We start from the raw sequence: 24,700 nt of genomic DNA on the forward strand, positions 1-24,700 counted from the left end.
ATACATAATCATCATTATCAATATACTCTTGTAAATGCATTTGCATGCCACAAATTTCTTGAAAGTACATATTAGATGTACAGTACAAAGACCCCAAAATTCGAATTGTGGCATCATAAAAAAGTTTGAGAAACTTGAGAAAAATCTTAATACGACTCTAATCAGCACAAGTAGGAGGTCCCAAACCATTTTTCTCATTCTTTTCCTCAGTCAATGTAGGCTTAAAGTTCTTATCAAGCTCTTCCATAAGTTGGAAATTAGCTCGACATTTTTCAGCACCTTCCAACATAAAAAATGTAGAGTTCCATCTAGTGGGAATATCCAGACCCTTAAAATCAAGTTGTTATCTTTCAATACAAGCCTTAAACTTGTCAAATCTTGCAGGTGAAGACTTCACATACTTCACCGCACTTCTAACCCTCACAATGGAGTCATTAACCTTTTTCAAACCATCAGTCACAATAAGATTTAACATGTGTGCACAACACCTGATGTGCATAAACTGACTCTCAAATGTGGCGCCCTCCTTATTACTAGTTCTCCTCTTCACAAAATCCAAGGCAGTATCATTGGCAATAGCATTGTCAACTGTGATAGTGAAAATGTTACAAATACCCCACTCAAGCATACACGACAAAATCTTCTCCCCAATGGTATCAGCTTTGTGATTAGGAATTAAACAAAAGTTTAAAATTCATTTGTGTAAGTTCCAATCACTATCAACAAAATGAGAGGTGATTACCATGTAATTAAGGTTTTCAACCGAAGTCCACGTATCAGTGGTAAGACAAACCCGAACCCCAGTTGTCATAAACATTGCCTTCAACTTTTCCTTCTTAGACAAGAAGAGCTTAACACAATCCTTCATCACAGTATAACGAGAATGAATTGAAAACCTAGGCTCAACTATATTCATGAAATCCCGAAACCCTTCACCTTCCACAAACCTAAATGGCAACTCATCCTTAATTATCATCTTAGCAATTGTTTCCCTTATTTTCGCAGTATTGTATTTAGTAATAACCAAATTACCAACAGATCCTTCTCCCACTGCCATTTGGCCTTCCCTCTTACCCTCAAAACTCAACTTTGATTGTGACTTATCATTGTTATCAAACCTACCAGGATATTTTTTGCAAGTATTCCTCAAATGCCCAAGCATGGCATTTGTACCATGCTTTCTAGTGTGATAACTAAACAATTTGTTATAATACTTGCATTGTGATTTAGGATCCTTAGGATCACTCCCCTCTAACTTGGTAAAATGTTCCCAAACCATTGATATTTGCTCAAATTTTATAGGTTTTGGTGGGAGAGCTGAACTAGGGTTATGAATAGATGACATAGAACTAGAACCAATAGCACTACCTGAATGACCATCCATGAGTCTACAATAAGTGAACAAAAAAAAAAAAAAAATCAATACTGCATAATATTAGCATTTTTCAACATGAAATCAATACTACATAATCAAGTCATTAGCATCTCATTTTTCAACATGAAATGAGAATCAGTACTGCATAATCAATCACAATACAGTAAAGGCAAGACTAAATAATCAATCGGCATACAAAAAATCCAACCCAACATAATCAGACTAGAAGGCACAAACGAAACTTCTTTACCTGAGGCCAAGGGGTGAGAGAATCAGCTTGATTCAGTACTTCAACAAAAACCTTAACAAGAAGCAAAACTGAAATTAGTACTTCAACAAAAAATTGAACCCAACATAATCAAATCATAAATTATTAACAACTAACAAGAACCCTTAACAAAAATCGCTTATCAAAATAAAACCCTAACAAGAAAATCAAACCTTAATAAGAAGCAGAAGCGATAGTGAGAGAGGAGCCGCGACAGAAAGATGAGCAGCAAGACAGAGAGGAGCGGAGACAGTGAGCCGTGAGGACTAAGGAGAGAGGAGAGCCGACGGTGAGAGAGATTCCGACAGTGAGAGCCGACGGTGAGAGTCGATGGTGAGAGGCAACAATGAGAGAGATGAGAGTCGCGAGTGTGATGAGAGATCAAGAGGCGAGAGTAGAGCAGGTTGAGCAGCTGAGTGCTAGAGATCGTGAGAAACTCAAAGAGTGAGATGGGAGATCTAGAGGCACGGCTGTGTTGAGTGCTGGGTCTCTAGGGTTTTTTGTGTTTTAGGTTAAGTGCGGATAGGAGCGGGTCGGGGCGGGTACCTGCATAGGAAAAATTGGTAAACCTAAAACCTCCCACGCCCCACATGGGTTGGAGATTCCCAACCCAAACCCGCAAAAATAAACACTAAACCTGCACGGGGTAGGGCGGGGCAGGGCGGGCCAAGTCGGGTCTACGGGTTGGGCAGATTTTTTCCCAGCCCTACATGTAGGGGTGTAAACCCAGTCCCGGTTTCCCAGTTATTGGCCAAAACAGGGAACCGGAACCGGGGTCCCCAATTTTGGATTTTTAAAAACCGGAACCGAAACCGGAACCGGGTACCCCGGTATCGATTAACTAGCCGGTTCCGGTTAGTACCCGGTTATCCGGAACCGGGTAACTGGGTTTTGAAATTTTTTATGTTTTGGGCTTATTTTATGTATTGAGCCTAATATTTGGGCTTGATTTAACTATTTTGGACCAGTTTTGTAAATAACTATTAGCCTTTTTGTCACAATATGTTGGGCTTTATTGTGATTATTCTAAATAATTTGTTTTTTTTTTTTTAAAAAAAAAAAAAAAAAAAAAAAAGCTTAAAAAGCTAAAAAAAAAAGCCCAAAAATCCTAATAAAATCAAAGTTTTTGCCTTTTGGGGCTTGAAAAATAAAAATTCATTTTTTAAAAATAAAAATAGAAATACTCAGATGCCTCCTCTACTAAATAAAAATATAAATATAATATTTTGTTATTTTATATATATAAAAAATAATAAAAATATTATTATATACATATGTACCCCGGTTACCCGGTTATAACCGGGTATCAAAAACCGGAACCGGAACCGAGGTACCCCAATTTTTCGGTGTTTTTATTTTTTTTTCAAAACCGGGGTACCCGGTTTCCCGGTTCTCCGGTTTCCCGGTTTCCTGGTTCCGATTCTAGTTTCCCGGTAAAAAATTACACACCTAATGCCATGCAATTTAAATAACTGACTCATGAAGAGTTAAGCTAACTTGTCAGCTGTGTAGGGATGCTTAAGAGGCAAGAAATGGGCATATTTAGTTAATTTGTCCACCACAACCCAAATCACATTGTAGCCTTGAGATAAAGGCAGCCATTCTATAAAATCCATAGATATACTTGACCAAGGCTTTTATGGAATAGGCAAAGGTTGAAGTAACCCTGCAAAAGAAAGATTCTGCCTTCACCCTCTGGCAAATATCACATTCTCTAATATACTTCTCAATATCAACCTTCATCTATGGCCAGAAAAAAATCCTTACGAGCCCTATGCATTGTTTTATCATATCCTGCATGACCTGCTAATGGACTGGCATGAACAAATTGCAAGACCTTATCTTTAAGAGCAAGAACAACTTACTTTGATGATCAACTGCCACATCTTGGGTTTTGACAAAAGAAATTTTCTTTTGTTCTTCAAGAACACGAAAGATTGTAACATGTAGATCTTCTCACCAATGACTGATTATAACCAAAAAAGAATGGGCTCTTGCTTGGCTCCTCAAATTTTAAACTTTTGTTCTTCATGAGTTGACACAAAGAACTAATATAATTTTCAGAGAGTTTCTGAAACTATGTGTCAAAATCACTTGATTGAATGATTTGAGAGCCCTAGGCTCCTCTCTATTTATAGGCATAGCTGGGGAGAGAATTTCCCGATTTTAGCAATGTGGGACAAGCAACTAAAGAAGAGTCCAATTGGGATAAGGAGAGAGTGTGGTGGACAGCGAGGGTTTCCCAAGGAGCTTGGGCCTGGGATTTAATCCCAAACCCTTTCTCTTTCAGCCCAACACATAGGGCCAGGAATAAATTCATCGCCTTATGCCTTCATGCTTTATTTAAAGTCCATAAGTTTTATCCTAAGCCCAACTTTAAATATATTCTATAGCCCATGTTTTAATTAAATAAAACACTTAGCTCAAACATAGTAAGAAAGTCTTTTATATGGTTAACATATGTATCAGCTTGGTAAGGAACCTAAAGTAAACAAATAATTATTAACTTAAATATTTCTATAATTGGACTTAGCTTCCATGCGGTAGACCAAACTACCCCAGATATGTGGTAGTTTGGTTGGAGGGCTAAAATTCTCTAAGGGGCTTTTAACCACCCCCCACAAAGACTAGCGTGTATTCAAAAAAAAAAAAAAAAAATTGACGGCAATTTTTTCTGTTAACTCCCATCCAAACAAACCTCTCTTCTTGGACTCCCATCCAAATCAAAGCTCTATCTTCTTTTTAAATTTTTCTTTTTTTCCCAAAACGTCTTCTCTCTCTGTTCTCGATCTTAATGTTTATATTCAATGATTACGAATTTCTTTTCTTGTCTATAAAGTCTTTTATATTGATTGAACTCAATCTTTCATATTTTCTGTAATTATGTGAATGATTGTTATACAACGGTTTTAACTGACACATGATCAAGAGGGTTAGATAGGTCATGCCTAAGGAAGACAGATGTATTACACCATAGTTTAGTGCAATTTAGGTAGATAGTTCGTGCCAACCGAAGATGGGTTATGCTTATTCCTTGATTGTGTGTAACCTATTAAGGAATTAGATAATCCATACCTAGAGAAGACGGATCGCACCGCATCTTAGTGGTTAAGTGGACGACTCATGCCAACCGAAAATGGATTATACTTATTTCTTAATGATAGTAATTTCTTGAGAATTCGAGTGAGACGAGCTCTATATCATGCATAATATGAATTTTTTTTCTTATTAATTTATGATTGATCATTGTTATGCGGTTAGTGGTGAAACCAACCCCTTATTCTATCTCTCATCACAAATTACTTTTTTATCTTTACTTTTATGCATTTATTTTTATAAAATAAAAACAATCAAACAAACTTCTTTTAATTGAAGGAACTTCAACTAAAATAGTGTAGAGATGAAGTTTTAGCCTTTTTAAGATGATGCAGTGAGAGTGAAAACCTAGATGCATTATTTAAAGAAGTCGGATATGTTGAAGCAAAATATATATATATATATATATATATATATATATATATATATATATATATATAACCTTATTTTAATTTGTTCATGTGGTGAATTAAAGTAACAAGGTTTACAAGTTATGTCTTCTCTAATTGCTAGCAAGTTAAGAGGTTCAAGAATAAAAGAATGCCAAAGGAGAGACAAGTAAAGAAGATACCAGACTTGGTTTTGAAGTGACAAAGAACTACTAAAAAACATGATAAGCCCCATCCGTTAGTCTTCTAGATATTAAGTAAAATACAAAAGGAAGACATTAGCAATACGTGGCATGCCTATCAATACAAGGAAAGTAAACAACGTTCCTGAAGCTACAACGTTCCAAATATTCCACCCCGTAGGAAAGTCCACATGCATGCGCATATGAATGCAAGGAAAATCTGCATTAATGGTCACATATTCCAAAATAGTTCTAGTAAAATTCTAACTCCACCCGTTAGGAAAGTCCATATGAGCATAGCAATATAAGAGAAATCTTCAACGGTAACATGGTCGAAAATAGCTCTAAAAGTTATATATTCCTAAATGAAATATCTTCTTCAATGATTTGATGAAGCTCCAGTATCTATGTGGATTCCTAGTCCTTATCACCAAGAGAAATCTTCAACGGTAACACGGTCGAAAATAGCTCTAAAAATTATATATTCCTAAATGAAATATCTTCTCCAATGATTTGATGAAGCTCCAGTATCTATGTGGATTCCTAGTCCTTATCACCAAGAGAAATCTTCAACGGTAACATGGTCGAAAATAGCTCTAAAAATTATATATTCCTAAATGAAATATCTTCTCCAATGATTTGATGAAGCTCCAGTATCTATGTGGATTCCTAGTCCTTATCACCAAGAAGTATATTCGAAGCTTGTGGATTGATAATAACATAGTTATAGAAAATAAAGATGACAAGTTTATGTGATGTGAGTATTTTCGATGTGAAGATGAAGCCCATTTGTTTTGCAACATGTTACTTAAGAAAATGGATCATATTAAAGTTAAGGAATTTTACAAAGTACATTTATGGGATTTGGTTTACATTCTATTTTTTTATAGTTACAAAGTTTATGTTTTGTGATAATTGGGGTCTTGGGTTGGATATTCTACTCTAATAGTAGGTTGTTTTGTTGTTTGCTTTAGTAGTACTCTTTAGTGTAGGGATATTCTGCACTAATAATTGGGATTAAGATAGAATTATCCCAACATCTACGATTATAGATAGAATTTGTTGTGGTCTTCTTGCGTCCAAAAATATTAATAATAAAAATAACCACTAGCAATAGGACAAATCTTTGTAGGATATGGTTATATTGAGGGTGTCGAACCTCAAGGACCGCACATGCATGTGTTGTTATCAAGCTTGTCAAGATCAAATAGCTTATGCAACTTTAGCAAGTACATCCCTCAACGAGTCAGTTGGAAGAGATTTAATGGTCATCTTAGGCTGCTGTCTTCTCTTTCTCGTTCTCTTCAGTGTGTTTGAAACCCCCCAACAAAGGAAAAAATAAATAAAAAAATAAAAAAGATAATAGTAAGAAAACAAAAGAACATTTAAGAGGACCATTAATACAAATGAATACTAACTCATACAGTTACTCAAGCCTATTATGGTTAGAAGTAATGAATGTTTAATGGAAGGATAATGTCTATATACTTCCCTTAAACTATCATTTAACTGACAATATATTTTCTTCAAACTTTCAATTATGACAATGTTCCTTCAAAACTAGCAAAATATTGTCAATGTCTCCCAAGACTAGCAAAAAGATAAAAATATCTATAAATTTATCAATAAGACAAAAAAACACCCTATAAATACAAAAAATAATTTTTTTTTAAAGAAAATTTAAATTTAAAAAATTATTTTCTTTAATTTTATTTATACGTGATACAGGGAGTATTATTTAAATTAATTTAAAAAAGAAAAAATAAAAAAATAAAAAATAAAAGGAAAGAGGTGGCTGCCAGAGACGGCGCTGCCAAACCAGCAGCCACCCACCCCCTTTCTTTTCCTTTTTTTTTTTTTTTATAAATAATTTTTTTAAGTTTTTTATTTTTATATATTTTTTATAAAGAGTTACACATGTCATTATTTTATTGGTGTTCAAGTGGCACCTAAAGGAATTTATCAAATTTTTTTGATGAAATTTAACTACAAAAACAATATTAATTTTTTGACATACCTCATAACCTCTAAATTTATTTTAACACCGTAACGAGCTAAATCACATTTGTATTTTTTTTTCCTTATTTTTATCTGGATTATTTATTCAAATTTCAAAAGCTCATGGGTTGAGTTAACAACCGTTGATGATGTTACAAAAAAAAAACCTATAGATGAGGAATCCAATTTAAATTCTAACAATTTTTGGCGAAAAAAGATATGCAATTTATTTAATTTTGATTCGACTGCTGAAAGAGAAAGTAGTGCTGTAGTAATACTCTGCCTACTACTGCAAGAGTCATAGAGGCAGATAGTCTAGGGCCTAGGGGTAACACTGGCACTCCTGCCACATGTCAAATTGAATTATGCTATGACAATTTGGGTCCACAAAGCCTTAGGTACCACCTAAAACTCTCTTTAATTTACTTTGAAACGACGATAAGGAGATAATTATTTTGTCGGGAAAAAAATAAATAAATTAAATCTATTACTGATATAAGAAGTATTAGAGTGTTTTCAGAGTCATCTCAAATATAACATAATTTTTAAAATTATTATTGAATTTTAAATGATTATTATTCAATTTTAATTTATTAATAATTTTAAATGCTACATTATATTTGAAAGTCCTCTAAAAAGACTATAATCTTCCTTATATCATTACTCTAATCCCTTTTAAATCTAACTTCATCTATTTATTTACATAAATTATTCATCCTAATTAAGCTAAAAAAGTGTTTGATTGGACGATTTGCCTTTCTTTTGTGGCGTATTAAACAATTAGCAAAATAAATTAAACAATATTTATAGGGTTCAAGAAAAATTGTATTAAAAAAATATATTGTGAATTAAAATGACTGCAAAATAATTACTCAAAAAAAAAATAAACAGATATTTTTTTCATATTCCAAACTTTTACTCCAAAAAAAAAACACACACACACAAATAAATGCAAGAAAAAACAAGATGTGGGGAAGATGGCTAAGAAAAAAATATACAAACAAAATAATGCATAATGTGTTAATTTTGAGGGAACAAATATATCATTTTGGGGGATTAAGTCATAAAATATACATACTTTATCAAGAATATTAAACATTTTTTGGTGACATTCTCTACACGAGTTTGCCCTTGGCCTCTAGGTATAACAACTAAAAGTGAAAAATAAATATCTATTATTATTTCAAACATATCATGTTTCTATTTCCTTGTTGCTTTTTTTTTTTTTTTAAGAACTATGATTAACAGTTTCATCTCTCTCAATTTCGCCTCTCCTTATGAATATTGACAGTCAAAAAGGACCTGTCTGGTTCCTTTTATGTCCTTTTTTGTTTTTGGACCCTTACTTAAAAAACAAAAACAAAAACAAAAATGCAAAAGCAAGGTCTATTATTCACTTCCTACAAAAGTGAATGGGTCCTTGAAAGTTGAAAACTTCTGGGCACATGGATCATTTGGCAACAAAGTCACATCACTAAGCAAATTATATACAACATGTCTTCTGCACATTATTTTCAGGATAACAACCCAAAAACAAAACAAAATTCAACTCTAGTAGAAAAAGTAAGCTTATACTAAAATTATCCTATAATTTTAAACGTTTAAAATAAGCGATCGGAACTCTATAATTCACCTTAATTTTAAATAAATATTTAACGTGTTAGTTATTAAATTTATTAATTTTGTCTTTTATCTTTTAATTTAAATGTTGATTTAAAACCAGTCCATCTTTATCGTGAGCTAGGATTTAATAGGATGATCTTGGAATACGATGGTCTTCAAGTAGTGCACGCACTCAGGAAGAATGGGAGGAGTTGAAATCGTTATGAATATCTTGTTGAAGAAGCTCGAGGGGTATTAATTAAATTGTTTTCATAGTTGAAAGATTAATCATGTTAAACGACACTCAACGAGACAATCTATCGTCTAGCGAAAGAAGCGCTATCTCTCATAATAAAAAAAAAAAGTCACATTGAGGAAATTCCTTACTGTATTTCTGATATTATTTATTGTAAAGCGTTGCTCAATGCTGTTTTGCTATCTATAAATATCCCTAAAAAAAAAAAAAAAAAGTGTTGATTTATGTTATTCAAAATAGATTTAGAATTTTGGAGGAAAGCAGTAAATTGGTGGTCCAGGTAGAGCATGATTATTCAAATGAGACTGATCTCAGCCGTTCAATCGGCTGTTCCCTGTGGTAGCAAATGCATGTGGAACTGTGAGCGCCATGTGGGCCGGCATGTGAAACATCCAGAATTAGGGCACCTCACCCAACAACAAAAAAGAAAGAAAACATATTTGATTTGTCAAATTTGTTTTAGGCTCATTATTTTTATTAGTACTTTTGTTTTCTTGTCAATAATGAAGCTGAGTCATCACTTGCATGTGGATGTGGCTGGAAACATCCCTAGCTTGCTCCGATTAAGGCCGGTCCGGTTGTCACCTTCAAATCCGAATCAGCGTTTGAGTAATTTGTTTTAACAAAACAACACATTTGTGGTGCTGAGAGACCCAAAATGGAGAATTATTGTAGCGTGTTTATTGGGTTGATTACACGTGTCAATTCTGCTAATCAATCATGCAATCTTTTACATCCAAATGTAATTGTGGGGTCTCTAAAGCCTGTTGATTCCATTCTTATCCCAATTATATTGCCTCCAAATCATCCCATTGCCACCTACACAATTATTTCCTTTAAAATATTATTATTATTCTTCAAAATTTCCCCAATTTTATCATGATTATCATCATACTGCCATGGGTATGCATGTGTCAATTTCTAATTAATCAGTAAGTTATTTGAAGATTGAGATTTGTTACAATTAAGTTAAGATCCCTCCTTATCCTCTACATAGATAAACTAATTACATTCAAATTCAATGTAATCCTACCAAATCTCTCTAAATCAATTTCTCATTTAATCAATCAAACTAAATCTCTAAATTAGTTTTATCATGATTTCAGATTCCTTATAAATTCATGTTAATGATGCATGTATGTATATATGTATGTATGTATGTATGTCTCGTCTGATCCAAATGAGGCGAAATGGAAAGGTTTATTAGTTGCCTAATTAACATCATCCATAATTAACATGTGACAAGAAATATAATATAGATGAAGAGTTTTGAAATGATAACGTGGACCAATGAGCGAGAAGTAATAATAGAGGAAGCAATTATGACACTTGCTTTGATGACCGAAAAAGCAGAGTACCAAATCAATGCCCACTAAAAATGCTGCTCCACCAACCGCAAGCCTCACATGAACTCTCTGTTTTTCCAATATTTACATGTCTCGCATTATTTCTGCAACATCCTCTTCATACAAATTTAAATAAATAAATAAATAATAATTTTACCTGAGCGTCAATCGTCTATAAATACACCAAGTTACAGCCACGCTAGGCAAACCGCTCATCCAGCCAAGCAGGCAAAGGCAAACCAATCAAGCTCAAAATCACAGAGCTCATATATACATACATCCGCCATTGAAAACCTTTTGTCAATAGCATATCGGAATCCGACACACCGCCTTGTTCTTCCTCTCCACCCTTTCTCTCTTACCCCAGGCTGTAACATGGAAGGTTGTACCCTTCCATGCTCGTACAGTCCTCTCCCTGCAGAACCAACTCCGGCGAGGTACAGGCCACCCAAGAAGGCTACGCTCATGGTCTTTTCTGGGTTGTTGATGCTTGGTCTAGTTTTGGCCATTATCAATGGTTCTAGGGATTCGGATGTCCGTGCAAATGGGAATGCATCACTGGATAAGTTAAAATCATCAATGCCATTACCGTCGGAGCCCTTGCAGCCGGTGTCACGTGGGCCATCGGCCGGGGTGTCGGAAAAGTCGAACCTGGTAATGGCCGGCGTCAATGTGATGTCGTTTCCATGGAACAATACCATGTTGTCCTGGCAGAGGACCGCTTACCATTTCCAGCCAGAGAAGAATTGGATGAATGGTAAGTTTATTTGAAAATCCATGTGTTTGACATTTGTTATTTATTTATTTTATTTCATTGGTCCTATAAAGAGTTACTGCTTTTCCAAAATTATTAATATAATCTCCGGTTATATTCTATTAACCATGAAATTTGAAACTTTAAAAAATCTGTATCGCCATAAATATAGGAGTAGTTGTTATATATATACCATTGATTTTAAAAAAGAAAGGATGAAAAATAATAGAAGAAGGACCAGAATAGATGTTGTAGTATTTCTCTCTCTCTCTCTCTCTCTCTCTCTCTCTCTATATATATATAGTTAGTTTAGATTTTAAATTCCTATAGAATATTACTAGTAATGGTATATATCATTCCATTATTTTCCCATCTCTCTGGGGTGGTACCCATAATATTTGGTACAAAGAAATTAGTTTTTTTAGTTTGAATACGATTAGCTTGAGTGATAAGGTGATAAATAGAATTATTGGTTACTAAGGGTCTGTTTAGGATTATGGTATCAATAAGTGAAATTTTAAAAATTGCATTTTCTAAACTGCTACTTTTTAAAATCACAAAGACGTTTGGTAAAACATGTTTAAAAATATTTTTTTATCAAATATTTATTATTAGAAATCATGATTTTGATTTAAATTCATCCCTTTTCAAATAGCACATCCTTACCTTGTTTATGGAAATCGCAGATTCTTTTTTCTTATTTTAGATTAAGTTCTTTTTAAATCGTAATGCTAAATGCCTTACGTTTTGCAATATCTTTTAAAAACACAGATTATTTTTGCAAAATCACAGTCTCAAACGCACCCTAAGAAAAAGTGCTTTTGGGCTGCCCGGTTGGGTTCTACATGACAAAAGCAGACCAAGCAATTTAGACACGTAATTATTGTGAGTAATTGACAAAAGCAGACCAAGCAATTTAGACACGTAATTATTGTGAGTAATTGACAAAAGCAGATCAAGCAATTTAGACACGTAATTATTGTGGGTAATTATTGTGAATCCCAATTCAAAAATATAATCGCAATTAGAATATACAGTGTTTACATGCTCTCTCCATGTTGGATAGTGATGTTAGAGGCATGATCCCAATTAGAATATCAATATTTACTTTAAACAAATACCAGTGCACCTATTTTATTTATTATTTTCTTATTATATGCTGATTTGGGTTCCTTTTTTTCCCTTTTTGTGATTGTAATTCTTGATCATTGCCTTTGACGGGGGACTCTGGTTGGTTCTGCTTCAGATCCTAATGGTAAGCCCTTATAATCCCTTATTTAATGTTTTTTTTTTTTTTCCTGCGATTGATTAATATTATTTGCCACATATTGAACACTTGGACAAAGTAACATCTGATGATGATCTGGAAACGATGTGGGACAGTTGAAGAAACATGATTTCATTGTTTGGATAAAACTTTTGAAAATGAGGTTCCAGAAAAGTGGCCAATAGAACTGTTCTAACTTGTATGGTATGACAGGCTGAAAATCGGGTCATTATTAGGACAAGCCAGACCAATACTCTAAAAATATTGATATATTTCATTTTTGTGGTCAGAAAAATATTAAAATATTAATTAGTTGCCAATATTTTTAGTCAAAAGTTTGCAACTCTGATTGGTATTAATATTGTTATGTGACCGTGGCTGCTTCAAAGTTTAGTTTGGTCATATTTGACGGTTGATGAAAAGTAGGAACCCTTTTGGTCAAATCTTGCCAACTCTGTAAAATCTTTTGGGTTCCCCATGTGTTCTAGAAGAAAAGTAGGAAATGAAATTTCGCATTAAATATTTTATTTTCCAGGGCTAGGCAAGAATCAAGTCTAATAATACCTTAATCTTTAACACTTTCTGCAATTTTGCCTTCACCCATAACTTACTAATTTGTTTTTTCTTTTTCTTTTTTAATTAAAAAAAAAAAAAAAACCCACTTGCAAAATCCTACAGGGCCTATGTTCTACAAGGGATGGTACCACTTTTTCTACCAGTACAATCCAAATGGAGCAGTGTGGGGTGACATAGTTTGGGGGCATGCAGTGTCCAAGGACTTGATCCATTGGCTTCACCTTCCTTTAGCAATGATCGCTGATGAGTGGTATGACATAAACGGTGTTTGGACTGGGTCTGCAACACTCCTCCCTGATGGCCAAGTTATCATGCTTTACACTGGATCCACTAATGAGTCAGTGCAGGTTCAAAATCTTGCATATCCTGCCAACCTGTCTGATCCTCTCCTCATCAACTGGGTCAAGTACTCCGGAAACCCCGTTCTTCTCCCGCCACGGGGTATCAACTTCAAGGACTTCCGGGACCCGACAACGGCTTGGTACACGTCGGACGGGAGATGGCACATTGCCATTGGGTCCAGGGTTAACACAACAGGCATTACTTTGGTCTACCACACCAAGGACTTCAAGAGCTTTGAGCTTTTAGATGGTGTGCTCCATGCTGTCCCTGCCACTGGCATGTGGGAGTGTGTAGACTTCTATCCTGTGTCAAAGAATGCTGAGCAGGGTTTGGACACATCGGTTAATGGGGCTGAAGTGAAGCATGTATTCAAAACTAGCCTTGACAACGATAAGCACGATTATTATGCACTTGGGACTTATGAGAAGGCTAATGGTAGATGGGTTCCCGATGACCCCAAGATCGGTATTGGAATTAGGTATGACCATGGGATTTTCTATGCATCCAAAACCTTCTATGATGTGCGTAAGGGAAGGAGAGTGTTGTGGGGTTGGATTGGAGAGTCTGATAGTGAAAATGCAGATGTCCAGAAGGGCTGGGCATCGGTACAGGTATATTTAATCATTTAATTTATATTCTAGCACTTTTTCTTTGACAAGATTTAATGTTTGTCTTAAAATTGGCCCTGCTCAGAGCATTCCAAGGACAGTGTTGCTTGATAAAAAGACTGGTACCAATTTGCTTCAATGGCCAGTGGAGGAGGTGGACAGTTTGAGACTGAGCAGCAAAGAGTTTGACAAGGTGGAGGTGAGGCCAGGATCAGTTGTTCCACTAGATGTTGAGACAGCCACACAGTTGGACATTGTCGCGGAGTTTGAGTTAGATAAGAAGGCTTTGGAGAGGGCAAACCAAACCAATGTGGAATCCATGATCAGCTGCAGCACCAGCGGTGGAGCTGCTGGACGTGCTGCACTGGGACCCTTTGGTCTTCTTGTTCTTGCAGATGATGGCCTTTCTGAGTACACTCCTGTGTATTTTTATGTTGCCAAAGGAGCTGATGGCAATCTCAAAACTTTCTTCTGTGTTGATCAATCAAGGTATTTTTATGTTGCCTGTCTGTTGTCAAGTGATGTACGTTAATAAAGCTTTCTTTTGTACGTGTTGATCAAAAAAATTATACTTAATTGTTTCCTTTCAGGTCTTCTGAGGCAAGTGATGTTAACAAACAAGTTTATGGGAGCTCAGTTCCAGTTCTAAAAGACGAGAAGTTATCTGTAAGATTACTGGTAAGTTGAGCTCTGAGTTTTTAGCTGTAAATGAATGAATATCATGGCATGTTTTAAGTGGACCAATTCCTTAAATTTGCATGGAATGTTTTGGTCATCCAAATCCAGGTGGATCATTCAATAGTTGAAAGCTTTGCTCAAGGAGGGAGGACATGCATCACATCGCGTGTTTATCCGACAAAGGCAATCTATGGGGCTACTCGGCTATTTCTCTTCAACAATGCTACTGAGGCCACTGTAACTTGTTCACTCAAGATATGGCAAATGAATTCTGCCTTCATACGCCCCTTTCACCCTGACCAAGAAACTTGGATTTAAAGGAGTGGAAGATGAAAACAAGAAAGTGTGCTCCTTTGGCAATCAAAATGTCCACTTCCAACACCCTAAACACCCAATCATTTTACCCATTTTGTGTAAGATTCATCCTTTGTAACATTCCCTATCTTAGCCTCAGTTTTGTCCATAGATTGGTTGAGCCTAGGTTAGCTTAGTAAAATTTATGAAAGGCCCATAAAAGGAATCAATTGATTCAATTTTTATTTATTTATTTTTATTTTTTTGGTATGATGGAAGGGTAATCAAATTTGATTCTACTGGGAACATAGGCATACTTTTGCCACATAGCACGAGATTACCAGTATCTGCGATTGATGCATTTGATGTTCTATTTCTGTATTTTCATCATATCATTTTGTCAAGTTTACTGAAAAATAGTCAATTTCACATTTGAAGTATGAAATGAAGAAACCCTATTTGTCATTTGCTTCAACATTACCAGTGAGAGGCACTGTAGCTTTGTGTTACCAATCCTATACTTTTTTTTTTTTTTTTTTTTCTAATTTACCAATCCTATACTTAATTACATTATGTTAGCACCTCAAAAAAAAAAAAAAAAAAAAAATTACATTATGTTAGAAGCAGGCGCAGAATTTTGATAGCAATGAGAAAAATAAGGAACATCTCCAAACTAGTGTTTTGATTCAAGACTATTAAAATATGTAAGCCTTCATGCTGTTCTATACCTCGATTCAAATGCTAGAAAAATAATAGAAATTGAAAATCGAAATTGCTCATAAGGTGTGTTACAATGTATATTTTTCCAAGATACAATGCCCAAAAAATTTCTGCAGTTTAGTTGCACTCTCAGATTTTTTATTCTGTCAAGCGACAAAGACTCTAATTTTATGTGTTTTTCAACATTGAACTGCAGTCATATAATTTCAAAAATAAATTGCTTTTTCAATCGTCATAAACTGCTAATCTAATAGTAATAAACTTCTTTTTAACATACACTTAATTCTAATAATTGAGATTAAATAATTATCAACAATTATTTAATTATAACTGTTACATCTTAATTATTTAATCTCAATCGTTAGATCAAAGTTGATTTGATCTTACGATTAACTTTAATCACGGTCCAGTAAATCCAACCACTGAATCTACCTAAAAAGCATCCTATGGTCCAGATCAAACAACTAGATCGAATGATCTTAACTGTCCAAAAATGAATGGTCATGGTCAGATCGATCCAAGCTCCAATGCTTCATGCTAAGCGCCAAGTACGCCATCAAGGCGCCACAAAAGTGCCACTAGCGCCCTACAACCCACGCCATGTGTGCCCGCATCCGGTGCTTCACACCATACTAGGGTATACACACAAGTGTATACACCCAAGCATTTCTAAAGGCTTAGAGTTTGTTGGACCTTATAAATGCCAACTACACTTTCTCTCTTTCTTTTTTTTTTTCAAATTTTTAAAATTTTTATTTTATTTTAATGTGGGACTCTTTTTATTCAATGATCTTTAAAACCTTCCATTTAAAAAAATTCACAAGACACAAAATAATATATATATATATATATATATATAACATGGAAGATAAACTTTGAACCAACTATCCTATTTGACTAACCAGACATACCTTACACATGTTTTTTCTTCTCTTTGGGTAGTTCTTTTAAGCCGACACGCGAATTGGCCTTGTGTCGATATCCCAGTTTTATGAGCGCTCTAGAGACAAAACCTTAGCCTCATAAAAGACGGCATTGCCTGTGATGCCCCAAGTTACCAACGAATGATTTATTGGAAAGCAATTGTTCACTTGAGCCTATAAAGCCTTTTTATAACCTTCAAAGAAGTGTCTTATCCCCTAATCAAACCCTCATTTGAAAAATAGCCCAAAAAACCCAACCATAATTGTGATGCCCAAAAATTACCAAAGAATGATTTATCAAAAAGCAATTGTTCAATTGATCTTAGAAAAACCTTTTTATAACCCTCAAAGAAGTGTCTTATCCTTTAATCAAACCCTCATTTAAAAATAGCCCTAAAAACCCAACCCTAACTCTCTGGTTGAACGTTTGGGAGGGGACCACACCGAACGTTCGACCATGTCCTTAGTGCGAACGTTCAGCAGGGGACCACATCGAACGTTAATTGACCAAAGTTTGACCCACGGGGTATTGACTAAACATTCCACCTGCAACCCTAAAACCTTTGTGTAATAGTACCCCAAATGTTGCCCAATAGTACCAAATGTTCGATAATAGTTTGAAAATCATTTTTAACTTATTCTCCATCTTGCAGGATGGAGCACGCATGTCTACCCCTATAAATACCTCCCCTCCATCCCTAAGCCTCTCCTTACACTTGAGACACTAACCCTCGAGTGAGATGAGATTTTCTTGAGAGGAAAGAGAAGGTTTTGGGGGTTACTGCCATCTTCAAGGTAACTCTTGATCATTCACTAAGCATTTATGTTATTTTGTTGTTATTCTTGTTTTTCTTCAAGTTTTAAAGATACTATGCTAGGCTTGTGTACCATTTCTCCTTAGATGGAAGAAGAGGTTTTCAAATGTTTTAGAAGCACCCATTGTTTTTTTTATTTTCATAATATCATGTTTTACTATGTTTGTATGAACTTGTTTAGAGCCTAAGGTAAATAGCCACTCGTTCTTCATATGTTCTTCATAAAGAATTCTTAAGCATGAGAATACGATTCCTTTCCGTTGCGCAAATACTCGATTTGCATACGCGTTCCCAACATGCTTTCCAAAAAAACGATTTCACCACCCTGGGACTCCTCACTTGCCAAACTTTCTTCCACAATTGTGAGATGGGTTCCCTGTTCGAGCAACTACCTCCAAGCCCCTCTAGTTGGCCTTTAGCTAAATGGTAAGCACTTCGACAGAAAAAGTCCCCATTCCTTGTGCCAACCCACATCAAACGATCACTTTGTTGTCTCGAGCATATAGGAATCGACAGATTACTTCGGCCTCCTCCGTGGTAAAAATCTCCTAAATTAGTGGTGCATTCCACCATTTGGTGGCATCATCAATGAGAGCACTCACTTTTGCATCACGATCTAGGAGACGCACCGATGACTGTATACAATAAGTTGATGGCGTCGGGATCCAGCTGTTCTGCCAAATATGAATGAGATTACCATCACCCACTCACCACATCATCCATTCACTTAGCAACTTCTTTGTAGTCCAAATGCTTCTCAATGCATAAGATGGCTTTCTTCCCAGAGAAGAGTGAAGAAAATTATTGTTGGGAAAATACTTTTCCTCGAAAATTTTAGCCACGAGAGTTTCTAGATTTTGCACAAGCCATCACCCTTGCTTAGCTAGCAACGCCAAATTAAAGCATTCCAGATCTCTGAATCCCATACCCCCACAATCCTTTGCCCACCCTAATTTCTCTCAACTCATCCATGCGATCTTCGCATTGTTATCTTTATGCCCCAACCATGACATCATGAAATTGATGTCCTTATACAACGTACGTTTTAGGTTTTTACATTTAATTCTAATGATTTTCAAAATTTTAATATCATGCATTAACAGTAGTTACATTAGTTATGCTCTATGTGTTCTATTTTTTACCTTCACACCTCTAAGAGCATGTTTGATATTATGTTTGAAAAATATGGCTTTTAATTTTTATTTTTTTTTTAAAAAAAAAAAATAGCAAAACTTCATTTTTAAGCTTTGTCAAAAGTGTGTTTTTGCTATTTTTAAAGTAATTTTTTTAAAAAAAATATATTTTTATAATTTTTTACTAAACATGTCCGAGTTTGTTTGTCACATCTTTTTAAGTACTAAAAGTATTTTTTAAGTTCTCTAACACAATCTCAAACATGTTCTAAAATTCTTTAATTAACAAACCTAAATTTAACAAACTGGGTGTTTAGAGCATTAGCAGCAACTTCCATTTGATTTTTCATAAGTTTAGAGCACAAAACTACTTTTTGCTTCTCTATAAAAATATATTTCACAATAGTTTCCCTTACATTTCCTTATACTATTAAAATATTATTTCTTTACAAAATACAAGTTTCCTACCTATCATTACTTTTTTCACAAAATCCCAACATAATTCACAATTAAAAACAAAAAGATGAAAGAATAGAGAAGAAAGAGAAATGTTTATATTAAAATAATGTATAGAAAATCAGTTTTGGTTCTCTAGGTACTGGGAGATACTGTAGCAACTCTTGAGAATTGGTTAAATGTAAAAAATCTGATATGAATAAGTTTTTGTGCTTTTTTTGAAAATTTTCCTAAACATAAGAGAATACCATATAAGACATCTATTGCTAGTACTCTTACAAAACCCATATAATAGATGAAACTCATTCTTTTGATAATTGTTCAGAGAGACTTGAAGCCCCGTAACATGGGAAGGCACATTATATGAATCCCATTATATATTATTATTTGGAACTATAATCAGATATTTGATTTAACTCTATTCATTCGGCTGACGAAGCAAAAATGCTTCACGAAGAGCAATTGAATGCTTGGCATTCCCTATCTAACGGATCAGAAACCTAGGCTCCGTTTGGCATTGGTCAATTAGTGTTCAGTGAGCAAGTACCGTAACAAAAATTAATTGATGTGAGAAAAAAGTAAGAATGTTTATTATGAAAAAAAAAAAATTAAATAAAACATTGTTTTGTAGTATTTTTTTTATTTTAATAATAATAAAAAATTATTGATGTAATATAAAAACTAAGAATATTGAAAGTTTAGTTTTTTAGATAAATACAAACTGTGCCTATACTCCTCCACCTGCCAATCCTCTAAAGTTTTACTTTGATGTAACCATTTGTCAATTTTTTTTTTTCTATTCTTTTTTGATGTAACGTATACTCCATCCTTCAACTTCGTATTTTGGCTTCCTTAATCAAGGACAATATAATAATGATTGGCAAATGGATTGAAATTTCTTTTAAATCAGTCTGAAAAAAATATCTTTTAACCCATGTAAAATAGTGCCAAGTATCTATAAACATTCAAAAGGCACATTAAATTTAGTCTAAATTAGTAAACTGCTATTAATGAGATTAAAAATTTAACGTACATTTTAAATGTTTATAGACACTGTGCTATTTTACATGGTCCTCAAGAAGTAGCTCAATCGGTTGGGAACCACGCTTAATGAAGTGGAGGTCACTAGTTCGAATCCTACCTCCCCCTCTTGTGTGAACATGTAAAAAAAAAAAATACTATTTTACATGAGTTAGAGGATATTTCCTCCAGACTAATTTGAAAAAAATTTATGTCCTCTGCAAATTAAACTATACTTCTTGTTTTACTATTTATATATTTTATTCCATTTTTTTTTTTTCTTTCTTTACTTGTTTGCCTTTGTGTTATTAGATAACCCTCTTTTTTCAATTCTAATAAATATAACTCATAAAAAATTCTAAACATTTGTAAAAGCTCAAAACTGGGCCTTTTGAAGTTCAGGAGCCCACTACTCTTTGTAGACCCAGCGTGCGTTAAGTTTGGCGTTAGCCCTCTTCACATAAAACCTTCTTCTTGAGAGATCTAATTACATTATAAGATTAGCATGGAGAAAATTAATAATTAAAAAAATCCATTTAGAATAACTATGAATCAAATGCATATGTTCAAATCATATCATTTGAGAAAGAAATAAAATTTATAGAGAGGGATAATATAACAAAGAATATGGAGGGAAAGAGAAAAATTTTATTATTTTTCATTCATTTGGTGAGTACTCTTCGTTCTTTGATGAGGCTATTGGAAAGTGCTTTTTTGTGATTTTAAGTAAGTTCATCAAAATAGCCAAAAAAAAAAAAAAAAAACTAGTTTAGTGAGGCTACTAAGAGCATTATTAGCAACCTTACCAAAATAACCAAAAGTACAATTTTCTCTATTTTAACTACTCACTTTTTTAGAGCACCTCTCAGTAGTCTCACTATTTTAAAGGATAAATGCAAAATTGGTCCTTGTGATTGGCCTAAATTACAAATCACTTCATGTGGTATAAAAAATAATTTGTAGGTCCCTGTAGTTGGCCTAAATTATAAATCACCCATTGTGGTATAAAAAATAATTTATAGGTCCTTAGGGTAGGCCAAAATAACAGTTTACTCTCTAAAATCAATTTTCGTTAAGTAACTCTCCCTCATTTTCATTTTCTTCGCCATGATTTGTGTGAATTTTTCAAGAATTTGACGGTCGTATTTTGTGAAGTGGCCAGCGAAGATGAAGATGATGGAGGGTTACGCAAGGGGTAAAATTTTGAGGATATAAGAGGTTAAGTTAATTTACTATAGTTGTATGACGTGGAATGATGGCTGATATGTAATCTTAGGTGGTGTAGTAAAATGATGTGAAAAATCTTAATTGTCATTTCTAAAAGTCAGAAATTAATAACAACATATGTTGCGTTTTTATTGAGTATAATGTGGCAAAACGACAGATTTTGCTAAGTTACTTAATGAAAATTGATTTTATGGAGTAAATTGTTATTTTGGCATACCTTGATGACCTATAAATTATTTTTTATACATCATGGAGTGATTTGTAATTTAGACAACTATAAGGACCAATTTTACATTTATTCCCTATTTTAACAATCAACTTTCACTATTTCATTTAAATATTATTTTTCAAAGATTTTTTTTTCAAGCTATTAAAGGATGAGAGAAAAACAAAAAACAAAAATGGAGAGAGAAAAATTATTTTTTTATTCAATACATAAGTGAACAATACTCACTTTTTTTTTTTTTTCCTAATTAACAATACTCACTTTCACCAAATTGTCTCATCAAAATTCAAAAATAATATAAAATAAAAAAATAAAAAATAGTTTGATGAGGTAGGGTGGGGTGGAGCCAAGTCAATAGCGGCCGAATATCTTTGATTTGTTTATTTAATCAAAGCCAAAAGTTGAAAAAGTTGTCCACCTAAGTTATTTCTTTAAACAAATCTCTCGTCGTGATTTGGCAATTGGAGCCAATCGCGGCCAGATTTCCGCCGATTGAGTTCACGTAATTTGTGTTCATTTCATTACCTTTCACCAAAGGCTCATGCAAACAAATACGTAATTGAATCAATTTTATATAGTTAAATTAATTGATATTTATAACCCATTTGTATAAGAGTATAAGCAACCTAATCAATTTTATATTGTTACTTCACTTGTATGACAATCAAATAAATTAAGGTATCGACAATAGTCCAAGCAAGATAATAACATTCCTTATTCAAATTGATGACCTTTTTAAGGGTAGGTTTCCTTGTCTTTATAAATATATTTTTCTAGGGTTTGAAGTGGGAAGTTAATCACTTCACACTGTTTTCTTCAACATAGAAAATGGGACTATCTAGTCTATCAAGAAAAAAAAAATTGTATTTGCTTAAAACCATTACTAACTAAATTTTGGTGAAAATATTAACTTATTATTATGAATTTTAGGACAGCATCAAATTATTAATTGGCTTTTTAATTTTTGCAATTAACTCTATGCTTGAATTTCAAATAAATCATTCCATCTATTTTTTGGTCAATTTTTTAACAAAAACCATGTGAAGTCTCAATTATAGTCCTAAAGAAAAAATACAAACAAAAAAGTATTAAAAAAAAAAAAAAAAAAAGTCTATCTCCTGGCGGCCGAGTATCAGCCCACACCACCCCAACACTACCTAACCAATGGCGGGTAGGCGGCGAGCTTTTTCAATTTCCGATAAAGTCCGTTCAATAGGTGGAATAGTTCTTTTTTTTTAAAAAAAAAAAAATAAAATAAAATAAAAGAAAAAAGAGAAAATTAAATGGTTGTGAGAGTTTGAGAGAAAGGCATGGCCAAAAAATGGGATAAAACACTGGTTAGAGTTAACACAGGCATTTGGGATCGAACACTATTGTTAGCCAATGACTTTGCTACTATGAGGAAACTCATAATAAAATAGAAAATTAAAGACAATAGCGGAATAAAAGAAAATAAAGACAACGTACTTTTGGGTGGTTTGTTGTTAGATACATTACAACCACCCCTAGGAAAAAAAAAAAAAAAAAAACTCCAAATGACTACATAATGTTCTTATTACTTAATTATTTACCATACAAATAATCTATATTTATAGAAAAAATGCGACCGGTGGTGAGAATAAAATAATGATAAAAAAGAGAGAATATCAAATTAGACATGTAAAGATGGGCGAAAATTAAAAACAGAATTACGTATTTATTAAATAACCAAAATACTTATTTATTATTAGAATTTAGAACAAAACTCCAAAAAAAGAAGTTGAGACACTTGACATGGGTTGGAACGAAGTGAGTTGGCATGTCATGACCTTTTTCTTTCTTTGGTTTTCGGTTGCAGCCTTACAGACATTTTGGACTTTACCTCTCTCCCTCTCTCCGTGCGGTCATGAGTGAGTTGGCGTGTCTGGACACTTTTGTTTTGGGTTACAGCCTACAGGCATGAGGCATGTCTGGACTTTCCCTTGTTAATTGAAAATTGAAATTATCACCTTTACATGTGATGTAGTTGATGTGAAATGACCCACACAATCTTTTTTTTCTTTTTATTTGACCCACTTTTCGGATGGGGCTTCTCTTTTTTTCACAATTGGCCCACCCACACAGCCTTCAACCACCAATACATTGCTTCTTATATTTAGGTTGTTTGCAATTGCGCCAATACGTGTCATTATCCGTTTAATTTATTTATTGGATGCATGCCAAAATCAGCCATTCAAGTAGGATCTATTAGGTAGGTTTTAATGACTGATTTTCAAAAAGAAAGACAAAGGGAGATGGGAGACGAGGAGAGAGGACAGAAATACGTTGTGTTTATCCAAAGTTTATAGAACTTATAGGATAATAGAACTTATAATTTAAGTAAGAGAAATGAGAACAAGGAATAGAGATTCAGAGAATTAAGGTGGTTCGGCTTATGATCTATGTTCACACATTAAAGCATTTTTTTAGTTACATATGTTCTTGATATATTTTTGACTGTTTACAATGCTCTATTTATAGAGAAAAAGTATGAACGTTACAAGTCTTTTATACTTTCACATTAACAATAATAAAGTTAATTTATCATTTATAACTCTTATTTTTTGAGTTATTGTAACTCTTAAGTTATTGTAACTCTTGTCTCAATATATGAAAGTTACTGCAAATAATTTTTTGTGATTTTTTTTCTTATTTTTTTTTTTTAAAAAAGAAAACCAATTATAAAATAGATGTTGTAAATGTTACCAGGTAATATTAGCTCACCCTCATCTGCCGAAGGAGGGTTGTGAAGGGCAACTTCTCTTTTTTTTTTTCTTTTTTTTTTTTTTTCTAAAAAAAAAAAAAAAGAATTGTTTGTTTATTTTTATTATTATTCTTAAGATACGTTAAATTTTTAGGAATTGGATGATATGCCGCTTTCATCATTAGATTTGATCATGTTTTTCTACAAGTTGTAATGAAGTGAAGAAGTTAGAATGAATCAAATGGATGCATGCTTCATTATTTATTGGCTAACTTATCAGTTTGTATATCCTGCTCTACAAGAAATAAATTGTTATTAATTGGAAGAGTGACCACGCTACTTTACGAGCTTTATGAGGTGAGGAACTGAATAAGGGAAAAAGGAGGGGGGATTCAAACTAGTGACCTCCACTTCATGAGACGAGGTT

At 33.7% G+C, this 24,700-nt stretch overlaps 1 protein-coding gene across 1 annotated transcript; it reads left to right on the plus strand.

Annotated features, from left to right (window-relative positions):
- Nucleotides 1-10,636: 10,636 nt before the first annotated feature.
- On the plus strand, nucleotides 10,637-15,480 carry LOC132176597 (acid beta-fructofuranosidase). Its single transcript, XM_059588853.2, has 6 exons — nucleotides 10,637-11,269; nucleotides 12,513-12,521; nucleotides 13,212-14,062; nucleotides 14,145-14,548; nucleotides 14,650-14,737; nucleotides 14,846-15,480. The coding sequence occupies exons 1-6, from the start codon at nucleotides 10,888-10,890 to the stop codon at nucleotides 15,053-15,055; spliced, it is 1,944 nt and encodes a 647-aa protein (XP_059444836.2). The 5' UTR covers nucleotides 10,637-10,887; the 3' UTR covers nucleotides 15,056-15,480.
- Nucleotides 15,481-24,700: the final 9,220 nt, after the last annotated feature.

This window comes from Corylus avellana, chromosome 3 (genome assembly GCF_965113065.1).
Source record: "Corylus avellana chromosome 3, dhCorAvel1.hap1.2, whole genome shotgun sequence".
Taxonomy (NCBI): Eukaryota; Viridiplantae; Streptophyta; class Magnoliopsida; order Fagales; family Betulaceae; genus Corylus; species Corylus avellana.

Excerpts from the sequence above, each read along its gene's own strand:
- LOC132176597 (XM_059588853.2), top strand. The coding sequence starts at position 10,888 with ATGGAAGGTTGTACCCTTCCATGCTCGTACAGTCCTCTCCCTGCAGAA. Across the intron at positions 14,063-14,144 it reads AGGGCTGGGCATCGGTACAG|AGCATTCCAAGGACAGTGTT; the intron begins GTATATTTAATC and ends GGCCCTGCTCAG. Across the intron at positions 14,549-14,649 it reads TTCTGTGTTGATCAATCAAG|GTCTTCTGAGGCAAGTGATG; the intron begins GTATTTTTATGT and ends GTTTCCTTTCAG.